Genomic DNA, 25,504 nt, shown 5'->3' with positions numbered 1-25,504 from the left:
TTCCCTGCGTTTAACTATGAATCTGGGTATTGGTCACAAGAAACAATTCCTAGAAAAAATGGCTATTTTCTGTGTGCAACTCCGGGCTTTGAAAAATCTAATATGGGAAGGTTATTTTGAGCTGGAAAAGCTGTTGTGATGTTAAAACAGAGCTGGGTTTGCCTTTTCCCATCCTGCACCACCGGCAGCAGCTCCTCTGCCCTGCCCCGGGACGAGGGACCTTTCCAAATGGAAATCTCCAGAGTTTTTCACTACCAACTTTCTGCTGGAAAATTAGCTTAAAAAAATCAAGCCAGCCTTTTTTACCTCCAGACTCATGGCTGGGATAAGGAGAAGACTCCAGAGACGCAAATGGTGTTTGCTCACCTCGTTTGCATCAGTATCTTTAAAAAAACCAACCTCCTGATCCTCTTGTCTTTTTGTTTCCTACCAAAACCAAATTGTTTTTGTGCTCTGGCTTCGTTTATGCAGCTGGGGAAGAAAATAGAGAATGATCTTGTCGGATCCAGCCGGATGGGCCCTGGGAAGCGGGATGTAACCAAGTAACGAGGATCCTGGCAACAGGCTTGATGGGGAGGGTTTAAAGACAGAAACAAAAGTCGGAATGAAGCAAACGATAGAAAAACAACGTCTCCTTCCCACACGCACCAGACCCACGACTGACGCTCCGACCAGGCAGGAGATCAATCAGTTCCAGGCAGGGAAAGGCGCTTTGGTTGAGTCATTTTTCCTCTTCTTTAAGGCAAAGAGAAAGTATCAGACACAGATGAGGATTTTTTTTAAAACACTTTTACAGTTGTCGGAGTTTTGTACAAATCAAAGCATCCCTTTTAAAATCTGCATTATTACAAACATACAAAGAAACAAGGTTATTACTACAAATCATCAGCTACTCAACCGCAGGATCAATTTATCACAAACCTCCCCCATAACAGTATATACAGGGCCTTCCTCCCTCTAGTTATTTCTGTATCTTGAGGGAAGCGAAAAAAGCAAAGCCCCCATTTAAAAAAAATCCCACCAATGCACCTCATTTTCTAAAAACGTGGGAAGTATAAAATTAGGTATTTTCCTGCTGTCACACTCTGGCGAAGTGCAACAACTTTTTTTCTTTTTTTTTTCTTGTTTTCAAATCAGAAGTGTCTTTTTTTTTTAAAAAAAAAAAAGAAGAAAAGCCCACCTGGCAGCGTGTGATGCTGCAGCAGCTCTTTCCACACCGGAAGCCACCACCATTCAAAAAAAGTGCCTTTGAGTAAAAGTAATGAAATAAAGGATGCAAAAAAATATAAAAATCACAATCTCTAGTTCAAAGCCTCAACAAAACCCCTGACAGAGCAGCCAGCCCTGCAGCAAAAAGACAATTTCTCTTCTCCACAACCCACCTTCGACTCTGCACTAAGGTTTCACCTCCTGCTCCTCCATCCTGATGGTCTCTGAGCCCTGAGATGTTTCTTCAGGCCTGGATGGAACGAGGTGCCCGGAGCCTGCGGTGCTTTCCCTCCCTCCACAGCGGCCAAGTGCTTTTTATTCACCCTGCGTCCCAAAAAGCCGGAGCTTGGGGACCTGGCCTGGCTGGAAGGGCCTCTGTGCTGTTTTGGAGAGGTACATCCCTGGTACAGGGAACTTTCGTAGCCCTTTTATTCTGCTGTTTTTTTTTTTTTTTTTAAATCAGCAGTGAGAAAAGTCCCTGGAGAGCCCCAAAAAACCACTCCCTGGCTTGGGGTGCTGCCTGAGTAAGCGCTTTCCTGGAGCCAAACTGGCTCCTGCGCCTGGAAGGGAACAGGGCAGGGAAAGGGGAGAAGAGGGTGAGCTCGATCCAGGGACGGAGGGAACATCCAAACCTTGAACTCTCCTCCTGTAAAGAAAAAGGGTAAGAGGCGCTTGATCACACCAAGCTGCAGAAGTCATCAATGCCCCAAAGGTCACCAAGTCACCAGAGGGGGGGAAAAACGGCGTGGGTTTGGGTCTGTATCGTTATGCTCTGGCTCCCAATGCAAAAGCTCTCATAACAAAACAAGAAAACACAAAACTAGGCAGTTCGGTTTGCCAAGCTGACATAGAAAAGAAGAAAAAAAAACCCCACAAAACAAACCAAACCAAAATAAACTTCCAAGATAAATACACAGCCTCCATTTTGGAAGCATCTTCAAAAAGCTGGATCAACCGTTCTCAGCAGTGGCACAACCTTCCAGTAACATCTGTTGGGCTGGTGATTTATCGGCTTCCTTTTGAAGAGGGAAGGGTCCAGGAAAAAAAAAAAAAATCAAGTTCCCACCACACGCAGCTCCCGTCTTATCTGCGTAACAACCGGCCACGGCTATCGCCTCCCAGCAGCCGGTCAGGAACCAGCGAGAAGTCTCTAATGCAGCAGGTTCCTGCTTGCTAATGAAAAGGGTTGGCAGTGGCAGTAACTGGTTAGGAAAAAAAAAAAACCAAACATTTCATCCAAAAAACAGTACTTCGGGGGGGATTTCGGACGGCTGGGACCTCTCCCCGTGGATCAGATCAGTAATTCGAGAGAGATGGAAAGCAGACGCGCTCACGCCTGCTGTCGAAAGGCAACACACGCCAGGTGTTTCCATCGGGTCCACGGCAGCGACAACGCGGAGGTTTTACTTCCAGCCATCAGGCAAGTCTCCCAGACTCCTTGGCTAGAGCTCCCATGTGGGAGTTCGGTTTTAAGGGGAGGTGATCGCTCCTGACTTCTCAGGCTTTTTGCCCTTCGATAGGGCAGCTGCTTGCTTCAGGAGTTCCCTGTTCTTGGCCTGGAAACACAGTGAAAATGGGTATTTAATGGCATGGATCATTAGTTTTAGGAATCCTAGAATTGCCTGGACACGCAGACAAAAGAGGAGGAGGGTGATGCTGCACAGCACGGCAGCACGAGCTCGAGTGCAGCATCTCCTCTCTAACCACCTCGAAAAGGCTCTTCCCATCCCTCCCCTCGCGTCCCCCCGCTGTAAGCGAGAAGTTAACGGCTTCCACGGCGAGAGGGGACAAACGCGCGACTCGTGTGAGACCAGCCAAGGACACGCACGAGGGCAGTGGGACGGGCTTTCCCCCCTCTCCTCGCACCGGCCACCGCACAAAGCTAAACTCTGGTGACTCGAGGCCGCATCCCGACTCTTGGTTTGGCAGGTTGGGACCAGCTTCCCCTGCCCCCGCTTATTCCAAACCGCAGGGTGAAGCAGCTCACGGCTCTCCAGCTTCACCCTCAGTGTCTTCACACGCCACCTACATTTTACTGTAGGCTGTTTTCTCAGGGGCAACATAAGCCTTTTGTCTTATCCCCTGCCATTTCTCATGGCTAAGGCTTTAGATCATTATAAACCTCAGAGTAATTAAAGGGTGCAAAGTTCATTTCTGTGTCTGATTTCCTTGCTGAAACCAGGTCTCCTTCGACCCGATCTCTTTGGTGCCTCGGAGCGTGTTTATGTTGACAGTCTGCCCAGTGTTTCCGTGGCCGTGACAAGAATCCTGCTCTCCCTGTTCCCTCCAGCTCAGGGATTTCTTTTTTTGCACTACAGAGATACAGTGCTAAAGGAACTACCGAATGTTCCTCGAGCTTTGTTCTCTCTGGTTACCGGTCACATAAATCACATTAAGAATGGTGCAGGGAACTGACAAAGGTTCTGCTGTCTGGAGAAACAGGTTCAAATCTGAATTTGGCGATAGGTAAAATGAGTTTGATGGTTTCTTTTTAGTCCACAGGGGACACAACACAGCACTTTACAATACAGTGAGTCTGAACCCAAGTAGAGAGCAGCAAGGAGGATATAAATAGGGGTTATGACGCACTGCAGATGGTACAGAGCTGGGGAGGGGCTGTGGGACAGGGCTGGGACACGTTAGCAGAGCTGTCTGTGCAGAAACTCATGGGGTGTTGTGATCAGGGTGTCCTCAGTCACTCCTGGGTACGGCACAGCTCAGCAAATAAAAACAATGCTGTCACCTGTAACTGCTCCATGACCTCCTTGTGCGTCTTCTCCATTTGGTTCATCTTTGCCCTCATCTGCGACTCCTGGTATTGCAGGTCGGCTTTTAGCTCCGTGATCTGCAGAAAGAACAAGTGAGCTGGAAGAAGAAACAAACACCTTCACCCCAGATGCACCCTGCCACAGAAAATGCTTTTGCAGAGGTTGCGTGAGACTGGAGGAGCTTGGAAATGTGCTGGGGTGGGCAGGGGCAGCCCAGCAAGAGAACTGGTTCACAGAGCAGCACAGGGAAGCAGGAGCAACCAGTGCTCTTTTTGCACAGAGCAGCATGTTTTTTCTCAGTCTTTCCCCCACATGGAGGTCTCTGGGACAGCAGTCAGGAAATGACCCTTTATGAAATGAGATCTCCTGGGTGGGTCCAGAAAACGTCTTCAACATTGGAAAGGAGGCAGCCTGGAAAGAGCCAGAAACTCTCTTGCTCACTCCAAGATAAAAAGCCAGACTCCCCTGGAGTGTGATCTGCGTGAACATGTCCGCACGCTGCAGGGGGAAGAAAGCCAAGGGCTGTACCTTCTTCTCCTTCTCCAAAATCATCTGATCTTTCTGGTGTAGCATCTTCTTTAAAGTCGCCACTTCCTCCTTTAGCTGGGCGATGATGACAAAGTGGTCAGTGCCAGGAGAGTCCAGGGCGAGGTCTGGAGAGAAACTGCAACAAAGAAGAGAGAAAGACTCATCGCAACCCCTTCTCTTCATTGACACAGGGAAGCTCCCACAGACAGCACTGGAAGGAAAATGGAAATCATTTAATGACACGCGTTGTGTCCTCCAAATTAGAGAATCATTTTGGTTGGAAAAGACCCTCAAGATTATCGAGTCCAACCGTTCCCCCAGCCCTGGCACTGCCCCATGTCCTGAGAACCTCATCTCTGGTCTGTTCAACCCCTCCAGGGATGGTGACTCCAGCACTGCCCTGGGCAGCCTGTTCCAATGCCCCACAGCCCTTTGGGGAAGAAATTGTTCCCCAGATCCAACCTCAACCTCCCCTGGTGCAACTTGAGGTCGTTTCCTCTGGTCCTGGCGCTTGTTCCTGGGGAGCAGAGCCCGACCCCCCCTGGCTCCAAGCTCCTTTCAGGCAGTTCAGAGATCAGAAGGTCTCCCCTCAGCTCCTGTTCTCCAGCTGAACCCCCCAGGTCCCTCAGCCGCTCCCATCACACTTGTGCTCCAGCCCCTCACCAGCTCCGTTCCCTTCTCTCAACTCGCTCCAGCACCTCAAGGGCTTTCTTGGCGTGAAGCACCCAAAACTGACTCCAGGGTTCAAGGTCTGGCCTCAGCAGTGCCCAGCACAGGGTGATGGTCACTCCCTGGATGCAGGAGTTACCTGTATCCCTGCCTTGGCTGCCACATGGAATTTGGGAATAACATGGTATGACAGACAAGAGGGATTACATGTGACATATCAAATTGTGTTATTGATCAGCAGGGACATAGAACTTCTATGGGTGACCATCGACCAGCGTCTGCAGCAACCCTGTAAACAGTTAATGGTCCTTTATCAAACTCAGGAGTTGTGGACAGCAATCAGAGTTCATGCAACCACTTGGGAACTCTCTTTGCTCAGTCCCTGGATGCCCAGCAAAACTTTTCACTAAATGTAAACAAACATTCTGGCAAGGAGGGAACATGAAAGAGAAACAAATAACCTCCAAGTTAAACAAACAAAGCCAAGGGAGACACCTTGATTAAAGTCAGCTCTGTCCTCAGCGGGGAAAAGGGGTAAAAAGACACTGGACGTTTGTATTTTGATTCCACCATGACAGAGTTAATTTAGGAAGAAGCTTCACGACCACTCCAGAGCAGAGAAGATTCCAGGAAGACAGAGAAATAGCTGAGCACACCACTTGCACACCCCCAGGAACTCTAAACCCAAGCAACCAGCTGAAAACTTATCTGGGCATAAGTCGCTGCCTTGCACTGGTAATTCATAAACCTCCCTACGAGACACCTGGTGATCTGGGTAGCCATGAAGTGTTGTGCACTATAGGAATATTTCAGCTCATAAGATACAATAAACTGCAGCCACAGGCCCAGGGAGCTCACCTGATCTTTGCCTGCGTTCTGTTCCTTACCACTGGAATGATAAGCCCGATTTTTATCTCTTGGTGCTAAAAGGGCAAGGACACTCCCAGCCGCACACGCCTGAAATTGCTGTATAAAAATTTAACAGTAATAAAATAAAGCAACAAAGCTTCACCTAGAAGATTAGTTCAAGTCCGGCTGTTATCAGACAGCGCTGCTGCTATTAACAGGTTTATATGAATCCTGACTTTTTTTTAAAGCCTCCAGAGTCGGTCGATACATGTCATAAAGCCGGCATTTAGTTCTAAAGCTGGGATGTGGAGCGGACTGGGGTCAAATCGCCGCCTCTCTCAAGTACACTCCCACCTCCGTACTGGCTGCTCCCCTCACACGGGGGTTTCCTCCTGGAAATAATCAATTTTCTATTTAAAAATACAGTCTGCATTGATTGGACAGGTTAGCAAGGATGTGGCACAAGAAAAAGCTCTTTCCAGCACTGTGCTGGGGTGGGAACTCAGCAGGGGCAGCTTCACAGATCTGACAGTCACAGGATGGCACCAGGAGAGAGAGTTTGGCAATGGAAAACTCAGCTCTGAGGGTCTGTAGCCCACAGGGGAAGAGTCTTACAGGGTTAAAACTCGCTGACACCAGAGCCCACGCCATGGGACATGGCAGGTCTCTGGGGACAGCAGATCTAGTGCTGGGCTTGTGTCGCTGGGCAGCTCTCGAGCGCAGGAGAGGTTTGTACACGCACACTACGACAGAATATCTCCATTTTAAATCTGTTCCTGAGTAGTTTCCCCGAGTGGAGGTTGTGCAAGATGGTGGCGGATGCTCTGGTACCTTGCTGTGTGCAGGCATGTTACTAACAGTAGCTTTAATTTCCCACTCAGTGCTGGGGAGAAGAGAAAGAAAGAATTAAAAAAACAGCCGCCACAGAGAAAAAAAGGCTTCTTCACTTATTCCCTCTGGCTAAAACCAACCGCTTGCTCACACCACTCCTCTGTCCAGGCAAGCTTCCCTCCTGCTGTATCCTGGGGTGAGGACGAGTGCCAGGAGATGCTCACATTACCCTGAGCAGGAAAAATTCCCTCCTTGGCAGCTCCTGCTGCAGAGCACGCTGTGGAGAAGGGAAGGTGACAGCCGGCCCTGCCACCCAGCGGGGAAAAGGGACAGACGGGCCACCAGCTGTCCCCAGAGCCGCTCGGCGCTCGGCAGAGCCGGTACAGACACCAGGGGCTTTGAGGGTGTTCTCCTGCCCCAGGGTCTGCACCCACAGCAGGGAACGGAGGGTGCAGGGTGCCCAGGCAACTCCAAAAAACATACATAATGAACCACTGTTATTATTCTACTCAAGTAACACAGCCATGTGTCTATTTAAGGCAGCTGCAGCTCGCCTTTTCCACAGCACGTTGCTGAAGCTCTTCAGGAGTTGCTAAAATTACCCACAGTCACTGGGATTCATCAAAAAAAAAAAAAAAGCCCGTGGTGAGGACCACGGCCAGGCTGAAAACATCTGACACAAGAACAAAACAAAGGCGTTTGATTCCTCTAATACCTGCTCCTGTTTTGCAAACAAATGGCTGAGCCACATATGCCAGAACATGGGACTTTTTGCTTCTTGGATAATTTTCAAGCCAGCAGTGGTGTTGCAGTGAGTTGTTAGGTCTCAGCCCAGGCTTTAGTGAGCAGATAAAAATACATGGTGGTGTCCTACAGCCTCAAAGTGAGCAGGAGCCTCGACAGGACTCAGCCACAGCTCCCAAGCCACAGTTAACCCTTAAAATTTTTCAACTTTTAACTGAAAACACTGTTCAGATGATCAACGGTCTTTTAGAACACTCTGCCTTACAAAATTATTCAAGTTCTATTGCCCATCGTCGCATTTCACAAACATTGACAAGATGTCAATATAGGAGAGAGGCAACCTGCGCTCTCTAAGAAAAGACATTCAAGGTAGGTAGTGATTAATTAATTACCAGTGGCTTTAACAGACCCTTTGGCACTAACAAGGTTACGCTCTGGTCCGTGCCCAAAATTCACTGCTGTTTGGGAAGAGAGGGAGAGTTTCCATGGGAGGGAGGGCAAGAGGGGAGAAAACAAGAGGTGATCTCACTTCAGGATGTCAGTGCCTTGAGAAACAGGACAATGGTGGGCACCGAGACTCTGTTGGGAAGCAGCCCACTGCGCCAACGTGGATGGGGCACTCTGGGCAGGGGGACAAAGCATCTCGGGAGAGGAAGGAACGCTGAGAATCAGAGAGGAAAGGCAGGAATGAAAATATGCATGTACAAGACGGTAAAAAAATAAAAATCCACCTCAATCTCCTGTTTCTGCTAGTGAATCCCACTCTGCTGTGCACGCAGCTGGTGTCAACATCATCCAGCACAACGCGTGACAGTGGGATGGGATTGGAAGGTTTCAGGCAAAGCTGTTTGATTGATTGTCCCTCCCCCAGAAGGCAGGAGGGGAAATGGGAGGTGGGTGTTGATCCTCTCCTCTGAGATTGTCTCCCTGCAGACCAGCCTGACAGTCCCAAAATCATAAAACCCACAGAGCTCGACTCTCCAGTGCAGCTGACAGCCCCATTCTGCCTCTAACTGCAGAGAGAGGACAACGCTCATCTGGCTGCAGTTTTTTGAACTGTTGGGGAGCTCAGCCAAGAAGCAGTTTCTCTTCTAGCAGGTACAAGCACTAGGTATTCTTTTCCTCTTCAAACCAAGGTCTAAATGCCAAGTCACACTGGCCTGCTGGGTTTTGGAAACCGCTAATACAGCCCCTTGATGTCCCAAAGCCCAAGATCCCTGCTCTCGCATACGAGCTTCCTGTGATTCGCAAACTCTGTCTTATATAAACGTAGCAAATGTGACCGCCCACCCACAATTTCCCCATGTAACAGGCTCACCTGTCACCGTTGGCAGAGATGGCATCGAACTTGGCTTTCTTCTTTGGGATTTCGTTCTGAATAGAAGAGGTGGATAAGGTTTTCTGGCTAGAAAAATTAGGAAATTGTATGTCAGAACCTGAATGACTTGCAGTCTAAGACAGAGAAGCAGATAAATATTCCCACCCCCGTTGAACCTATTAAGACAAGATTTCCTAGCGCAAGAAAGAATGATAAAAAATTCATTCCCTGAAGAGTAGCTGGAGACCAAAAATAAACAGAAAACAAGGTGTCAGTCAGATCAGTAGTTAGGTGAACAACTCACACTTAAAATCTACATTTCCATCATTCAATTTTACAAATGCAATTTAGCTTTAATTGTGTATGAGTTCAGTAAGTTGAATCACTAAGAAGCACTGTTGGACTACAAGCCTACGCCAGAACAGCGGGGTTTGCAAACTAGTAAAGCCTGACTTAGCCAGACTCTCCTGAACAACAAATGACTGCCAAAACCCACCACCAACGTATGGAGGCCCAGACAGGACGAGGGGAAATGGCCTCAAGTTGCGCCAGGGGAGGTTGAGGTTGGATCTGGGGAACAATTTCTTCCCCAAAGGGCTGTTGGGCATTGGAACAGGCTGCCCAGGGCAGTGCTGGAGTCACCATCCCTGGAGGGGTTGGACAGACGGAGATGAGGTTCTCAGGGACATGGGTCAGTGCCAGGGCTGAGGGAACGGTTGGACCCGATGATCGAGGGTTTTTTCCAACCAAAATGATTCTGTGATTCAAAAGTGGCTTTAGGAAGTGCACCAAAGGAGCGTAGAGCAGCCAGGCACCCTGTTTGCTCACCCCACGCACAGAAAAGCTCGTGCACGTTACCTGTTGTAGTGGCTGCCACTGCTGAGCCTGCTGTACTGCTCCTTCTCCTGCAGGCTTGCCCGGGAGGAGCTGCTCAGGTGTTTGCACTGCTCTTTGGTCTTCTGCAGGACACGTTTGTAGGACAGCGTGCACAACCAGCACAGCAGCTTTCCATCCACCTGCAAGATGAGAAAGAGAGGAGGAAAAGTTTTGGTCTGGCTTCCTGCCCACAAACCAAATACAGAGAAGAAGCACCTTTGGGCAAAGGAGCAGAGGAGCTTGGAGATTAAACAGCTCCAAAACACAGCTCTGACAACAAAGCTCAACTCCAGAAAAATCCTTTATAACTGAGAGACACCCCCTTTGGAAATGCTAGAGAATACGCGAAGGAGATGGACAGACAATCGCTGTCATCAGCTCTTTTACCTTTTTGGCCTTCTTTTACAGCGATACTGACCTTCTTTCTGTCATCCTTCCGGTCGAACGCACACTGCTGCTTGCACTGCTCACAGGAGTGCGGAGGTCCGTACTTCTTTTCAGAGTTTGTGCAACGCTGGCACTTGTTTCCAATAAATGCTGCTATAATGTTGCAGTACTGGCAGGGTTTTGGCTTTAAGAAATAAGAACAACTGATACAGCAGTGCCTTCTAATTACATTAATACATCGCTCTGTCCTCTTCTCTCTTCCCATCACTTCAAAACTTTTATTTCCCCGTTTCAAGCTAATCATCATGCTGATCCAGGAGTCATAATTACATTTGGACCCCTCGTCTCCTACTAAGTGTATCTAGCTATGGCACCCAGACCATTTATCAAGTGCTATGAAATTTTTAGAAAATGTATAACTCCAAAATAGAAACAATCAAAAACTCTTTTTTAGATTTCAGACAACCAGGAAAGCAAGATTTATCATTGCTTCTGCAGCAATCTCCGTTTGTGTAAGCATGCTCTTGTTTCGATTGGATATCGAACAGGTCATTTCCTAGCCTAAAATGGTGCAGAGCTGCTCTTTTCAGCACTAAAAGGAGAGAAAAAGTAAAAGCTTCATGCTTGAGCCCACATATTATTGATCTGTCATGTTATAACAACAGAGCCAGCCCATAAACTGCGCTGGGATTGGGCAGGATAAAGATAAAAAAGATGAAAAGAGGCTGGTGAGAACGAGCCCCCTCACTTACTGTGCCATACAGCTTCACGTTCTGAGCACACTTCTTGCATATTGTGTTGGTTTTGCTGTTCAAAAGAAGGAAAGATTGTTCTGTTAAAACTTCCCCAAAGAAAATTCAGCCCCTGTGGTGAGGATCCCTGTCTCCCAAAGGCTCCATCTCTAGTGGCGAGGTTGTATTCATCCTCACTATAGACTCATATCAAAGGGCATTTCCTATCCCCATCTGGTTGAGGATAATTTGCCAAAAAGTGGAATTACTGCGAAGTATCTTGTAATCAAGGCAAGTCAGGACAGAGATGTATTTGCCTAATAAACACAGGAAAAAACCCACACAGTGCCTGCATGCAGCTACTGGGTTTACTAATCCTTCCTCTGTAAGCTATGTAACTTGCAAAAGTGCAAAAGCACAGCTGAAGGAAACACATAAGGAAATAATTTTTGGATACTAGAAATCTGAGAAGAGGAAAACTCGTGGGAAGGTGCACCCGGATCCTTCACTGGAAGATGCATCTGAGCACTAACCAAAACTAAGACCCAAGAAAATGGTGCAAATTAAGGACACCTCAGAGGCACAGCGACTCGCCCAGCAGAACTTTGAGGAAGGTCAAAAGTCCCCCAAGTCTTCCACAGCAACAATCAACAGGTTAAGCCTCAGTTAAAGATGTGGAAACACTACAGTTCCGCAGGTGCATCTGTTCTAAAGACATCATCGGTCTCCCCAGCTCAGTGACATTTACCTTTCCTGCTGGAATTCTGTCCTGCAGTAAGTGCATTTAACAATGGGATGCGCAATCCGGCACTCCTGCAACAACAGAAGCATTGGGTGAGATTCAGTGCTTCTCCCGCATACCGCTTCCCAAAATCCCAGGTCACCTGCTGACCTCTGCTCCCATTTCACCCGTCAAACTCAAACCATTTCCTCCCTGTACAGTAATGCTGCTCTTACGAGGGCTGAGAGCACAGGAAGGGTGACAGGCATGGCATGTGTCACAGGTGAGCCAGAAGTAAACTTGAGACGTGTAACGAAGGCTTATTTGCACCCAACGCCCACAGACAAGGGTCACAGTGGTTGGTCTCACCTCCCCAGGCAGGAACAGAAAGTCCTGCTGCAGTTATTGTCACCTCTGCCCTCCACCAGGCTCCTGTGCCCACAGTGACAGCGGTCCCACTCTTCTCTCACCCCACACCTCACAGGTTCCCCTATGCCCACCTGCTTTGCCCCGTGTTCCTCAGCAATCCCAGGCTACTCCATATTCTGCCCCCCAGCCCTGATCTCATCCTTCCCCACCCAAACTGTACCCCAAGACCCACCTCCTTCCTTCAAATACTATAAGGCTTCTCCCAAATGGCCTCAGACCCTCCCAGACGCCCCAGGATCCCCCAGGCCTCTCCCCTCGCTAACAGCCTCCCTCACGAACAGCCCTTCACTTGTCCCCAATTCTCCCCAAATTCCCCCATGACTCCCTCTCCAACACTCTCCAAGTACCCCCAGCACCCCAAACTGCCTCAAGTGCCCTCAGGTGCCCCTGACAAACAGCCCCCCCAAGTGACCCCTCAATACCACACACCTCCCCAGCAGCCCCCATGCCTCCAGCCCCCCAAAACCTCCCAAATGCTCCCAGGGTCCCAACCACAAAGCCCCCAACTGCCCACTCTGCACCCACAGATTGCCCCAACGCCCCCCCCCTTCCCGCGACAATCAGCTCCTCGATTAGCACCAACCAACCACCCCGAGACCGCACCCGCCCTAGATGCCCTCAAGGCCTCCCTCACAAACGGCCCCCACTTATTCCAAATCCCCTCCAAACCACCCCTCACAAGCCACCCCTCACAAAACCTCCCTCACAAGCCACCCCTCACAAAACCCCCCTCACAAGCCACCCCTCACAAGCCACCCCTCACGAAACCCCCCTCACGAAAGCCCCCTCACGAAAGCTCTCCAGCGGCCCCTGCCCCCCCAAGCGGCTTCCTCAGAGACAGGCCGCCCAGTCCCCTTCCCCCAAGTCCCCTCACGGTCTCCCCGGGCTCCACCGGCCGCCCCAGACCTTGCAGAGCTGCTGGCCCTGGCTGAGCGCCTCGAAGGGGAAGCGCTGGTGGCACTTGGTGCAGGCGTAGAGCGCCGCCATCCCGCCGCCCCGCTGACAGGCGCAGCCCGGCCCGGCCCGGCCCGGCTACCCGGCTCCGCCCTCCCGCCGCTCCTCTCCTACCATTGGTCGCGCGTAGCATCACTCACCCCTCCGCCGCTTCTCATTGGTGAAAACGGCCGTCACTCCCGCGAGGCGGAGGAGCGGGGCCGCCCCCTCCCTCCGCGGGCGTTGGGGAAGCGTTAACGTCACGCGGGGAGCGCTGCGCGCAGCGCGGTGACGCAACAGCCCGGCCCCGCCCCTCCGCGCGACGCGTCACGGGGCCACGCGCGGCGCCGGGCAGGTCGCGCGACAGGGCGCGCGTGGGTGGGGGCCTGGCCCACAAGGCCTTGCGGGAGGGACCCGGAAGTGGGTTGGGCTGTGCTGGGTTAGGCCGGGCCTGGAGAAAGGACCGAGCTGAGCTGGGCCAGGGCTGAGGAAACGGGCTAAACTGGGCCGGGCCGGGGCTGGGAAAAGGGGCCAGGCCAGGCCGGGGTTGGTGGAAGGAGCCGAACTGCGCCGGAGAAAGGGGCTGAGCTGATGAAGATGCTGAAGGGAGTGGAGCATCTCCCGTGTGAGGAAAGGCTGAGGAGCTGGGGCTCTGAGCTGGAGAAGAGGAGACTGAGGGGTGACTCATTCATGGTTATAAATAATATAAAGGATGAGTATCAGGAGGATGGAGCCAGGCTCTTCTGGGTGACAGCCAGCGATAGGACAAGGGGCAATGGGTGCAAACTGGAACACAGGAGGTTCCGCTTAAAGATGAGAAGAAACTTGTTCCTGGTGAGGGTGGCAGAGCCTGGCCCAGGCTGCCCAGGGAGGTTGTGGAGTCTCCTTCTCTGCAGACATTCCAACCCGCCTGGACACCTTCCTGTGTAACCTCATCTGGGTGTTCCTGCTCCGGCGGGGGGATTGCACTGGATGAGCTTTTGAGGTCCCTTCCAACCCCTGACATTCTGGGATTCTGTGGAAGTCTGAGCTGGGCCAGGCCAGGGCAGGGGGAGGGTTTAGGAGGGGAGTGGCAGGGCTGAAATAAGGTGGATCTGTAGCTGGTGCGTGTGAGGGGGGTGAGGGAAAACTGCCTGAGAGGTTGAGGGAAAGAGAATTGGAGGAAAAGGGAGAACGACGTAGGAAATGGTGTCTGCAGCGAAAGGAAAACCTCCCCCTGAACTCGTTTCCCTCTCTGCTCCTGCTCCAGCAGCTGTGGCCGCTGGGGTGGATCTGCTGCGGGTTGGGGCAGCGTTGCAGCTCCAGGCGCTGGGAAGGTGTTTCCTCCGTTTCGTCGTTTCATCGCAGGGATGAGGTTGGACTCCAGTCGCTGCAGTGAGAGCATATTGTGCGCTGCACACGCACTGAGTAATTGCTCTTTTGTAATCAAGTAGTTGTCATTTTTTACAGCGCGACACAGAACAGATGCTGTGAGCTCATGTATGTGCTGCCTGCCCAAACAAATGGGGGGAATTAAGGCATTTTGGAGTTAAAAGTTCACTCTATAGAGCCAAGATCGAGTCAACAAAAGGCAGTAACTACTCATGGTTCTGCTAATAAACCCACAGCAGTATGATCTGGTCTTTTTTCCGCTTTTTTTGCCTGACATTCCTCTGTTCTTACACCCTGCTCGTTCTCAGGCCATCAGGGATCCCTTGAAATCTTTGGGAAACTCCCCACCTTTTTTTTTTAAATTTTTTCCACACCAAATGACAGCGTGTTCCCAGTGCGAGCGGTGAAGCTGAACCAGGAGATGCTCCCTGCAGCACTCAGCCTTTCCCAAGAAGGACCGGGGGAGTGTCTTGGGTTTTTAGCGAGTCTGCGTGGGTGTGCATATTAAAATGAAATTCTGCTGTGCTTGGCTACCTCGGGGACTAGTTATAATCACCGGGCAAATATGCTGCATGGAGGAGAAATACTTAATTTCATGAAATTCGTTGTGCTGGCTGCGAGGTGGCGATTGGGAAACACCAGGCGGTGGAAGCAGAAGGCAGAGCTTGGCAGAGGCGGCGACGGCTTTAAAACAAACCTCTCCTCGCTGCCCAGGGCTGTGATGCTCCGAGGAGAGGGTTTTTGGGGAGAAATCGGGCGGAGGTGGAGGGCTGGGGCTGCCCGGATTTCTGGGGTTTGACAACGCACCTGGAAAACGTAAACGCTCTGAAAGATTTGTTATGAGAAATAAAACAACTCCTAAAAGTCAAGGGAGGGGGTTGCAAACCTCTGGAGCTGAAGGCAAAGGGACGATTTCGTTTCAGAACATGAATAACAAACCTGCTAGAGCAGTCATGGTCACCAAGGGAAAAACGTTTGGCGAAAGAAGAGCATTTGTAACACTGCTACCGAAGGAAGTGTAATAAGAAACATTTAAAAAGCCGCTGCCTCGGTGATTTTCCAGGGCAGCCTCGCAGTAGAGTTTGGAGCTTTGCAGAGCTGGGAAAACCATTCAGATTGTAGAATCATTTTGGTTGGAAAAGCCCCTCAAGCTCATCGAGTCCAACCGTTCCCCCAGCCCTGGCACTGCCCCATGTCCTGAGAACCTCATCTCCGTCTGTCCAACCCTCCAGGGATGGTGACTCCAGCACTGCCCTGGGCAGCCTGTTCCAATGCCCCACAGCCCTTTGGGGAAGAAATTGTTCCCCAGATCCAACCTCAACCTCCTTGTCCTCCTCCTCCAGCCCCTTCCCCAGCTCCATTTCCTTCTCTGAACTCGCTCCAGCACCTCAAGGGCTTTCTTGCTGTGAGGGGCCCAAAACTGACCCCAGGGTTCGAGGTTTGGCCTCAGCAGTGGCCAGAACAGGGGGACAATTGCATTGGATGCAAAATCTGTATCCCCAAAAAGCTCCAGTTATCAGCAAAAACAAGGTGGCCTCTCCCTGGACCACAACCTTCGCCCCCCTAAAACCTCAGGGCTCCACAACACGTGTCCTTTCCCTCCGTGAACCCCCCAGCTCTGTCCTGACATCCAACCCCCCCGGGAGCCCCTTCTCCAGGGCCTGGGAGAGCTTGTGATCAGCCCCCCCGGGTCGTCTGGGAACATTTGGTAGCCAAGAAGTTGCCAAAACAAGTTGGATTCAGCTGTTGTTCTTTGACACCGTCTGTGGTTCCCTGTAAATCACTAACAGATAATATTTTCATCTTCTGGCTCTCTCCGCGTCCCCTGCTTTCTGAATAATTACCTTGTTTTGTGCGAGCCGTAAGAGGTTTTCACAGATAATTCATCCAGCGCTGAAAAGCAGCCAGTTTTTTTGGGGCTGGAACACATTTTTCTGGCCACCTGGCATTGCTGTGCAGAGGTTTGCGCCGAGCACAGCTGCCTCCAGAGGGAAACGCCGTGTCCAGGACAGCGAGGGCAGGGCAATAACCAAACCCAGCTGAAATCCCAGCCGAAATCCCGGCCGCCCTTCCTCGGAGAGTAATTTAGCTTGGCAAACTCGGCCCACCCTGAATTTCTGGATGTGTGGACAGATTGATCCCACAGATCTGGACGCTCTCACCCACAGAGAGGCTGTTTTGCTGGAAACAAAAATGCCTCTCGGGAGCTGTTTGCGGCGCTGAGCTCTGTCTCAGCTCGATCCCCGTGTCCCGGCCGGCGCTGGGCTCTGCCAGGCTGGGGGGGTTGGAGCTGGGATCACCCCAAGGTTCCCGTCCCCATCCCAAGGAACGAGTTGCTCCGGGACAGGCAGAAGGAACAATCATCACTCTGCCAGTTTATCATAGAATCACAGGATGGTTTGGATTGAAGGGACCTTAAACTCCCCCAGTGCCCCCCCTGCCACGAGCAGGGACATCTGCACCAGCTCAGGTTGCTCAGAGCCCCGTCCAGCCTGGCCTGGGATGTCTCCAGGGATGGTTCAGCCATCACCTCTCTGGCCAACCTGGGCCAGGCTCTCACCACCCTCAGGGCCAACAATTCCTTCCTCATTTCTGGCCTGAATCTCCCTCCTTCAGTTTAAAACCTCACCCCTTGTCCTATCACTACAGACCCTGCTCAAAAGTCTGTCCCCATCTTTCTTATCAGCCCCTTTTAAGTCCGGAAAGGCCACAATGAGGTCTCCCCGGAGCTTCTCTTCTCCAGGATGGACAAACACGGCGGCTCAGGACAGCCTGTGGGGTGACCACACCAGCTCCCACCTCCAGCATGAAAGCCACCACCAGCTGGGACTGTCTCTAAAGGTGTCACCTCGTGTGCAAACACAACACGTGCCCAGTTTAAGCACCTGGGCATCAATCTTGTGGTTGGCAGATGCCAAGAGGGGATGGCTGAACAAGGAGGAGACCTTGAAGGTGGCAGAAGACTGTGAGAAATACCAGGACTGCAAGCTGCCCACCAAGGTCCACCTCCCATCCCGTGCTTTCAGCATGAGGCTGACCTCTGGAGACATCTCGAACCGTTTCACCCTGCAGACCAAGACGACGACAGGATTTTCAAGGGGATACATGGGAGGTGAGTGCCAACTCCTCTCAGTGCTCGCTCCCCATAAAGCACCAGCCTCAGCTGGTATTTATTTCACTGTCTAGGTATCAAATTTGGGGAGTTTCCCCCATGCCCCACATTTCCAGCTCTGCAGGCAATGTGCCACTTCCAAAGGAAACGCAAACCTTTAGGCCAGCTTTGCTTTCCATAAAAAGCCAGGTTCAGAGGGCTTGTTCTTTGCTGTGCTCGGCAAAACCTGGAGTGACTCTGAGATTTGGGTGTTGAGGGAAATCTGGAGGTTGCAGCTCCCCCAGGCTGGGAGCCAGAGCCCAAATCTGGCTCTGGAAACAGGAAATCTCTCTTCAGGTATGTCCTTTCTTATTTTCTCCTTTTTTCGAATATAATAAAAGGATCTTTTTTTAATTTCCCAGCCATCTTTAACTACCCACGCTCAGAAGCTGCTGTCCCTAATGCCACAAAATGCAAAATTTCAGGCTCCTGCTAAATGCTTCCTGGGGGTGGAAAACCTTCAGCTCTCAAAGCCACCTGTGTGTTCAGCAGCAAATTCAGAACATCACCCATCCAAAGGGAGCCTGAAAGTCACGGTTCCCTGGAAGTCAAAGTGCATTTTTATTGACTGCAGTCAAGGGAATCAAAGATCTGGAGACCTGGACTCCCACAGAATAAACCACATTATTCCTGCGCAGTGATCATTTCTCTCCCAGCCGTGAATTCGAGTCAGTGCCCCTGCTGAGAATGATTAAAGACCACTCCAGAAATCAGGGCAGCAAATTGGAAAATAAGCAGGTGAACAAGCAAAAGGAAACAAGAAAATATTATGACCTGCCACCCTCAATCGGGAGCAATCGTGTCTCCTGGAAAGAAGCGCCGATCCCCGGGTGCTGCCGATCGGTGCTTGCGGCAAACAGCGGTTTGCTGTCCAAAGCACGGGTGTAGCCATGGGGAATGTTGCTTCTCAACCACCAAAACCCCATTTTGGGGGAAGATACAGCCTGTGTACGCTGATAGAAGCCAGGGCTGCCTTTTCCCCTTTTGTAGGCTCCCTCCCCAGCCGCTAATTGGGCTCTTGAACTGGGAAGGCAGAACCAACAGCCCTCACCTGGGAGCTCTGGGCTGCCCATCCAGCTCCGTCCCCGCAGTGGACATGAGCAGGACATCAGAGCCCGAAAAATGAACCCAATATCCAGCCTGCACACCCCAAGGGCATGATAGACAGGATCATTTCTACAGGCTTTTATTGCCAAAATGGTAAAATAGCTCTCCAGAGGGCTGGGAGCATCCTCCAACCTCCTGGCTGAGCTGCCCCTCTGCCCCACAGCCCCCGCCGGGGCCCCACATCCCTCTGCCAGCCCCACATCCATCTGGAGCTGCCCAGGGGGACAGGGCAGACATGGAGCTGTGTCCCATCAGGCCAGGATGGGGAAAGTGGCAGCAGTGGCCACACCACAGTTGTTGTCCCTCATGGCCATGAGGATGTAGCCGTCATTGCCCCAGTACGTGGACCAGGAGTTCTTGATGAGCCAGTAGCTCTTGCCGTGCAGGACCCCATAGCCCACGGCCAGAACCGCGTGGTCGAGCGCTGATGTCTCGTTTCCTGGCCGGGAGGAGAGAAAAAAATGTGAGACACAATCACACAATCATGGAATCATTTTGAGTGGAAAAGCCCCATTGAGTCCAACCGTTCCCCAGCCCTGGCACTGCCCCATGTCCTGAGAACCTCATGTCCGTCTGTCCAACCCCTCCAGGGATGGTGACTCCAGCACTGCCCTGGGCAGCCTGTTCCAATGCCCCACAGCCCTTTGGGGAAGAAATTGTTCCTAAATCCAACCTCAGCCTCCCCTGGTGCAACTCGAGGCCGTTTCCTCTGGTCCTGGCGCTTGTTCCTGGGGAGCAGAGCCCGACCCCCCCTGGCTCCAAGCTCCTTTCGGGCAGAGATCAGAAGGTCTCCCCTCAGCTCCTGTTCTCCAGCTGAACCCCCAGCTCCCTCAGCCGCTCCCATCACACTTGTGCTCCAGCCCCTCACCAGCTCCGTTCCCTTCTCTCAACTGACTCCAGCACATCCTTTGGAGCTGGAGGTTGTTCCCAATGCAGCGAATGGCCCTGTATCCTCTGTCTGGGAGCTTCACGGGGAGGGAAATCCCACCCTACAGAGATTTCTGCCCATCCCAGCCCCAATGCGGGGGACACGGAGGCTCCTGGCTTGCAGGACTCACCGCAGCGGGGCTCCTCGTAGACGCCGTTGGCGTAGAAGGCGAAGGACTTGTGCGAGGCATCGATGTTGACGGCCACGGGTCCGTGCTTCACCAGCGCGGCCTTCAGCGCCGCGGCGCTGCCCGGCTCCACGCTGGCGTAGCCGGCCAGCTGGGCCACCAGCTCCGACTGGTTGCAGTGGCAGTAGCCGTTCTGGGGGCAACGGGGAGGCTGAGGTGGCACCAGAGTCCTGGGGCAGGCGGGGGGGTCCAACCCACCCCAGGGACGGGGAAGGAGGGAGCGGGGACAACTCGGATGGAGCATCCATAAACCAAAGCAAATCACAGAATCACAGAATGTTAGGGATTGGAAGGGACCTCAAAAGATCATCTAGTCCAATCCACCTGCCAGAGCAGGAACACCTAGGTGAGGTTACACAGCAAGGCATCCAGGCGGGTTTTGAATGTCTCCAGAGAAGAAGACTCAGAACGTCACCAGAAGAAGACGACCCAAAGCCTCCACCTGCTGCCAAAGGCTGATTTGGGAGAGCCTGGGGGGAAGAAGTGGGGAGGGGGTGACACTGGACACCCCCCTGAGTGGCGCTGCCACCCTCACCTGCCCCAGGTATGGCCCGTAGGACTCGGTGGTGGCGATGCCACCGTGTTTCTTGATCCACTCGTAGGCTCGCCACTCCTCGCCACCATCACAGCCGTAGTTCCCGAAGCCCCAGGCGCAGTCGATGAGGACTTGTTGGGACAGGGGGGTCAGCACGCCGGTCTGGGGGGGACACACGCTGCAGGCCGGGGCCGGGCATCGTCCAGGCGCCCCGGCCATCCCTGCCCTCACCTTGAGGAAGAGCGCACCCTCCATCGCACCCGCCGTAGCGAAGCTCCAGCAGGACCCGCAGACGGCCTGGTCCTTCACGGGGGTCACAGCGCCTGGGGACAGCGGGGCGGGGGGAGGCCGGGGCGGCACCGGGGGTGAGGGCAGGCGGAGGGGATGGGGAGCGGGGCGGTTCGCGTGGACTTTGCGCCGGCCGGGATGGGGAGCGCTCGCACCCCCCGCGTCGCAGCCCCGCACCACCCCAGCGGTGAGACCCCCCCGTTGTCCCCCCAGGCCCTGCACCTACCGTACATGCGCCAGTCCAGGCTCTCGGGCAGGATGAGGCCGGTGTAGAGCCGGCTGGGGAAGGGCTGCCCGTTGTTGGGGTCCCCGCTGCGCCGGCGGCCCCGCAGGGCGGCCAGTTCCTGGGCCGTGCGGTCGGCCAGGTGGTTCAGCGCCAGCGTGTAGGAGAGCGCGGCGCGGTTCCGCGAGTGCACGAACCTGCGGCCGACATAGAATCACAGAATAACTTTGGTTGGAAGAGACACTCAGGGTCATTGAGTCCAACCTTTAACCCCAGCTCCCTCAGCCGCTCCCATCACACTTGTGCTCCAGCCCCTCACCAGCTCCGTTCCCTTCTCTCAACTCACTCCAGCACCTCAAGGCCTTTCTTGTTGTGAGGGGCCCAAAACTGACCCCAGGATTCGAGGTGCAGCCTCACCAGTGCCCAGCACGGGGGGACAGCCTGTGAGAGCGAAGCAGGGAACCATGCTGGACACCCCATCCCTGACGCCCCAAACCATCCCCATGGCATCCCGTACCGCATATTATGGATAAAGGTGTGCTTGCGATGCTCATGCTCCTCCTCGCTGCTGTAGCTCTTCCCAAACCGCTCCTTGTAGTGGTGGAAGAGATGGTGGTGGACCTGGTCCGTCTCCGGTGCCCTCCCCACAAACTCCTGCATGGGGTTGGCCACGATGCGATGCTCGGGGCCAGTCACGGGCCACTGCTCACACTGCATCCCTGCCACGAGGCACGGACGGCGGCTGATGCCTTCCGAGCGGGGACGGGCTCTCCTGGCCCCCGGCTGGGATGCAGGGCATGGTGACCCCCAAAACCATAGGGGCTGTCCATCCCCTATAGACATGAGCATGCAGGGGGGATCTGCACCCACACCAGAGCTGGTCCCCGAGTACCCACCATCCAACCCAGCGCCCTGTGCTCCGGCATGGAGGAGCCAGCACCGGCAAAGCACCCACAGCACCCCAGCTATCACAGAATCATGGAATTGTTTTAGGTGGAAAAGCCCCTCAAGCTCATCGAGTCCAACCGTTCCCCCAGCCCTGGCACTGCCCCATGTCCTGAGAACCTCATGTCCGTCTGTCCAACCCCTCCAGGGATGGTGACTCCAGCACTGCCCTGGGCAGCCTGTTCCAATGCCCCGCAGCCCTTTGGGGAAGAAATTGTTCCCCAGATCCAACCTCAACCTCCCCTGGCGCAACTTGAGGCCGTTTCCTCTGGTCCTGGCGCTTGTTCCTGGGGAGCAGAGCCCGACCCCCCCTGGCTCCAAGCTCCTTTCAGGCAGTTCAGAGATCAGAAGGTCTCCCCTCAGCTCCTGTTCTCCAGGCTGGACCCCCCAGGTTAATCAACATTACATTTCTCCCTGCTTTTTTTTTTTTTTCCCCCCAGCCAAATCAATTCACTCAAATTATCAAGCTCAAAAAAACAAATTACAAAGGGATGCTCACCCTTGGGGAGATGGAAGACGCTGGGGGGGAAGCGGTGGCCGAAGGAGAAATACTCGATCTCGTACTTGTCGTAGTGGGAGCCCAGGAGGCTGTTGAAGCCCCTCACCTCGTAGTGCAGGGGCACGGGGCCGTGGGCAGAGCTGCCCACCCGCAGCGTGTACACGTTCTTCTTGTGGCCCCAGTAGGAGACGTTCTGCCAGACGGTGCAGCGCTGCCCGCGGAAACGCTCCTCCCGCACCCGCTGGGCACAGAGAACGCGTTGCGGACCAGGGTGCCGTGGCGGGGACTGGGGTGCCACGGTGGCACCGGTACAGACACCGCACCCCTGGTGAGCTCGGGCACTTGGCAGTGATAGTTCTCCCCCCATGCACCCATTCTGCTTCATGCCAAGCTGGATGCAACCCCTCCACCTCCATCACCCATAGCCACATCCAACCTTGTATTTACCCATTCCAGCCAGGAAAAGATGCTCTACCCTCATAGGGAGGTACCCTCAGACAGCCCGTACGCATGGGGTGTCCCTTGTCCCCTCCCCTGCCCCATCCCGCGTCCCAGGGGACCACGTCTGGAGCTCACCTTGAAGTTCTCCAGGCTGGGGAAGACGCTCTGCGGGGCAACGAGGTCCCTGTCAGTGCCGTTGATGCGGAAGCACTTGCGGACGTTGACCTCTGTCTCGGTGGTCTCGGGGGTCACCTTGAAGCTGGCACCGAAGGGCTCGATGGAGCCAAACTGGTAGGTGACCACTTGGCCTGAGGACAGTGCTGTAGTCAAAACCAAGCCCCCGGGTCCTGGCACAGTGGTGGCTCCCAGGGCTTTGCTGGGGCACCCAAAGGTCCTGGGGCAGAAGGAGGGGGATGGCGAGGGGTCCAGGGAATGGTGAGGGGTAGGGGCTGGACCCCCCTCTGCACCCACCGCCGTAGTACTCGATGCGGCTCTTCCCTCCGGTGAGGTTGTACCAGGCTTCAAAGGGCTCCCTGATCTCCGCATAGGGCAGGCTGATCACTCCTGTGGGGACAGAGGGGCTGGGCTTGGGGGGGCTGAGCCCCGCAGACATCCCCTGACCCCCTGCCCATGTCCTGGAGGGAGGCACAGGACAGACAGGCAGCACCCCAGGACCCCGCGGTGTCACCCCCTACTCCCACCCATGGCAGCGATGCACCTCCAGGTTTTGGGGGGCTACTGGAGCCCCTCGGCTCGGGCCTGTCGGGTGGGAGCCAGTGGCTGGAAGTGCAGGACCCCCTTGGGCACCATCTCCGAGGGGTTCACCGTCCCTGAGCAGTACCTGTGACATGATAGATATCCCCAAACGTGGGTGTCTCCAGAGGAGCTTTGCACTCTGCTCCTAGAAGAAAAAACACAAACAAACCCCAAACCCCTTCACACTGCTGATTGCCCCCCTCCACGGCAGGGGCTGGTCCCTGGCTGGCTGTCCCCTGGGAGAGGGGACAGAGCTGGAGGAGCCCATGCTGCTGGCAGAGCTGGGAGCGCTCCCACCAGGGGTCCCCAAGCTGGTGGTCCCCACTCGTTCCCCAGTCTCTGGGTTCCCCCAGAGCCCCCGCACACTTAGGGACACCCCAAAGCCCCCCCCACACCCCAGGGTGTGAGAAACACCCCTATGAACCCCCATACACCACGCACAGAGCGTGCCCACTGCTCTGGCCGCGGGGACAGGGACAGAGCAGCCCCTCCCATGGAAAGGGCCCCCCCAGCAGCCCAGGACCACCGCAGTGCCCAGGGTGGGGGACAGGGTGGCATCACCCTGCGATGGGGACACGGCCTCCATGTCCTCCTGAGCTCAGCCGGGGGGTGCTCACCCAGCAGCATGGCAGCCCCCAGCACCAGCAGCCCCCCCAGCCCCTCCATCCTGCACCCCCAGCCCGTGCTGCTGCCCTGCACCCACGGGTGCCTTAAATCCCAGCGGTGGGTGGGCAGGGAGCTGCCGGCAGCCAACGGGCAAAGCCTCATCCTTCCCTGGGCTGGGGCTTACCAAGGGGAGGTGTGGCTTTACGTTGCCCCCCCTGCCCCTCTCTGGGGACCCACAGGTCCCTTTCCCCCCCCTGCAGCAGGGTGGGTGCCAATGCCGTGAGCTTGGGGCAGGGGGAGCAGGGTGGGACCCAGAGCCCTGTGGGCACTGGTACCCCATGGCACGGGTGTTCCCTGGGGAGAAGGTGGGTGCCCCATGGATTGGGGGGGGTTGGGGCGGGTGCTGGGGGTGTCCCTGTGCTCCACCCTCCCTGCAGGGCAGTTTGCAGCCAGGTTTTGCTGCATGAAGGGTGCTGCGAGCAGGGGGGCACCTGCAAAACCCTGGGGTGGGGGATGCAGTGAGGTTCTGCCAGGCACCCCAAAAACCCTCTGGGGGCTCCCCACCCTCCGGGGACAGAAGCCAAGGTGTCCCCATGTCCCCACGCATGCCAGGCAGCACTGGGAGGTGGGGACCGTTTGCATCCCTGCATCCTTCAGATGCAAGCCCAGGGCTGCAATGAGGGGCTTTTAATTGGAAAAAAAAAAAAGGGGGAAGATGCAGATGAAATGTCAGGAGCTGCATGGAAAAACAGACGTGGGGAGGAGAGAGCAGCACTGTCACCGCAGCACAGTGGCCTTCACCCCTCCCGCTCGCTGCGCACCCAGCTGGCGCCCAGCCCAAGGTGACAGTGAGTGCCACGGGGCCACCCCAGCCCAAAACAAAACTGATAAGGGCTCGGCGGGGGGGCGGCTGCACGTGCCACTGGGGACAAATCAGGCTGCATCGGCTGCAGCCCTGGGCTGATGGCCCTGGAGCTGCAGCACCTCCTCAGGGCCCACCAGCACTGCCCGGGCTGCACCCAGAAAGGTGGGAGACCACCGGGGTCAGGGCAGGGAGGACGTCCCACCATGTCTGCAGGACCCTCCTGCAGCGACCCCGCTCTCCCAGGAGGACTCCAGTCCAAACTGGGAGTGCCAAGGTCATAGAACCATAAACACGTTTTGGTTGGAAAAGCCGCTCAAGACCATCATGTCCAACCGTTCCCCCAGCCCTGGCACTGCCCCATGTCCTGAGAACCTCATGTCCGTCTGTCCAGCCCCTCCAGGGATGGTGACTCCAGCACTGCCCTGGGCAGCCTGTTCCAACGCCCCACAGCCCTTTGGGGAAGAAATTGTTCCCCAGATCCAACCTCAGCCTCCCCTGGCGCAACTTGAGGCCGTTTCCTCTGGTCCTGGCGCTTGTTCCTGGGGAGCAGAGCCCGACCCCCCTGGCTCCAAGCTCCTTTCAGGCAGTTCAGAGATCAGAAGGTCTCCC

General features: G+C 54.3%; 2 protein-coding genes across 4 annotated transcripts; both read right to left on the bottom strand.

Moving 5' to 3' along the window:
- Positions 1–778: 778 nt before the first annotated feature.
- FAM76A (family with sequence similarity 76 member A) lies at positions 779–13,233 on the bottom strand. Of its 3 annotated transcripts, XM_065650560.1 has the most exons (10): positions 12,967–13,077; positions 11,659–11,723; positions 10,932–10,986; positions 10,211–10,363; positions 9,775–9,932; positions 8,917–9,003; positions 8,128–8,259; positions 4,506–4,641; positions 3,953–4,054; positions 779–2,765 (listed from the first exon to the last, which is right to left on the bottom strand). In XM_065650560.1, exons 1-10 carry the CDS (start codon positions 13,045–13,047, stop codon positions 2,679–2,681), a joined length of 1,056 nt encoding a protein of 351 aa, XP_065506632.1. In that variant the 5' UTR covers positions 13,048–13,077; the 3' UTR covers positions 779–2,678. The 3 variants fall into 3 exon arrangements, with proteins under 3 accessions (XP_065506632.1, XP_065506631.1, XP_065506630.1); XM_065650559.1 differs by lacking the exons at positions 8,128–8,259; positions 12,967–13,077 and adding an exon at positions 13,155–13,233 and having other exon boundaries at positions 780–2,765; XM_065650558.1 differs by lacking the exon at positions 8,128–8,259 and having other exon boundaries at positions 780–2,765.
- A 5,640-nt stretch (positions 13,234–18,873) lies between these two features.
- Positions 18,874–24,090, bottom strand: LOC135997806 (digestive cysteine proteinase 1-like). Its single transcript, XM_065650692.1, has 11 exons — positions 24,042–24,090; positions 23,510–23,569; positions 23,140–23,232; positions 22,804–22,976; positions 22,228–22,468; positions 21,301–21,502; positions 20,787–20,980; positions 20,504–20,595; positions 20,273–20,434; positions 19,681–19,870; positions 18,874–19,061 (listed from the first exon to the last, which is right to left on the bottom strand). The coding sequence occupies exons 1-11, from the start codon at positions 24,088–24,090 to the stop codon at positions 18,874–18,876; spliced, it is 1,644 nt and encodes a 547-aa protein (XP_065506764.1).
- Positions 24,091–25,504: the final 1,414 nt, after the last annotated feature.

Source organism: Caloenas nicobarica, chromosome 23 (genome assembly GCF_036013445.1).
Source record: "Caloenas nicobarica isolate bCalNic1 chromosome 23, bCalNic1.hap1, whole genome shotgun sequence".
Taxonomy (NCBI): Eukaryota; Metazoa; Chordata; class Aves; order Columbiformes; family Columbidae; genus Caloenas; species Caloenas nicobarica.
This window is presented reverse-complemented; position numbering and strand designations above follow the sequence as displayed.

Bases quoted from the DNA above. Each gene is read 5' to 3' on its own strand.
- FAM76A (XM_065650560.1), bottom strand. From the start codon at position 13,047: ATGGCGGCGCTCTACGCCTGCACCAAGTGCCACCAGCGCTTCCCCTTC. The intron at 10,987-11,658 runs GTAAATGTCACT...TCTTTTGAACAG, and splicing joins ACAGAATTCCAGCAGGAAAG to CAAAACCAACACAATATGCA. The intron at 9,004-9,774 runs GTAACGTGCACG...TAATTTTTCTAG, and splicing joins AGTGGCAGCCACTACAACAG to CCAGAAAACCTTATCCACCT.
- LOC135997806 (XM_065650692.1), bottom strand. From the start codon at position 24,090: ATGGAGGGGCTGGGGGGGCTGCTGGTGCTGGGGGCTGCCATGCTGCTG. The intron at 23,233-23,509 runs GTACTGCTCAGG...CTGTCCCCACAG, and splicing joins GGATATCTATCATGTCACAG to GAGTGATCAGCCTGCCCTAT. The intron at 22,469-22,803 runs GTGAGCTCCAGA...CTCTGTGCCCAG, and splicing joins CCAGCCTGGAGAACTTCAAG to CGGGTGCGGGAGGAGCGTTT.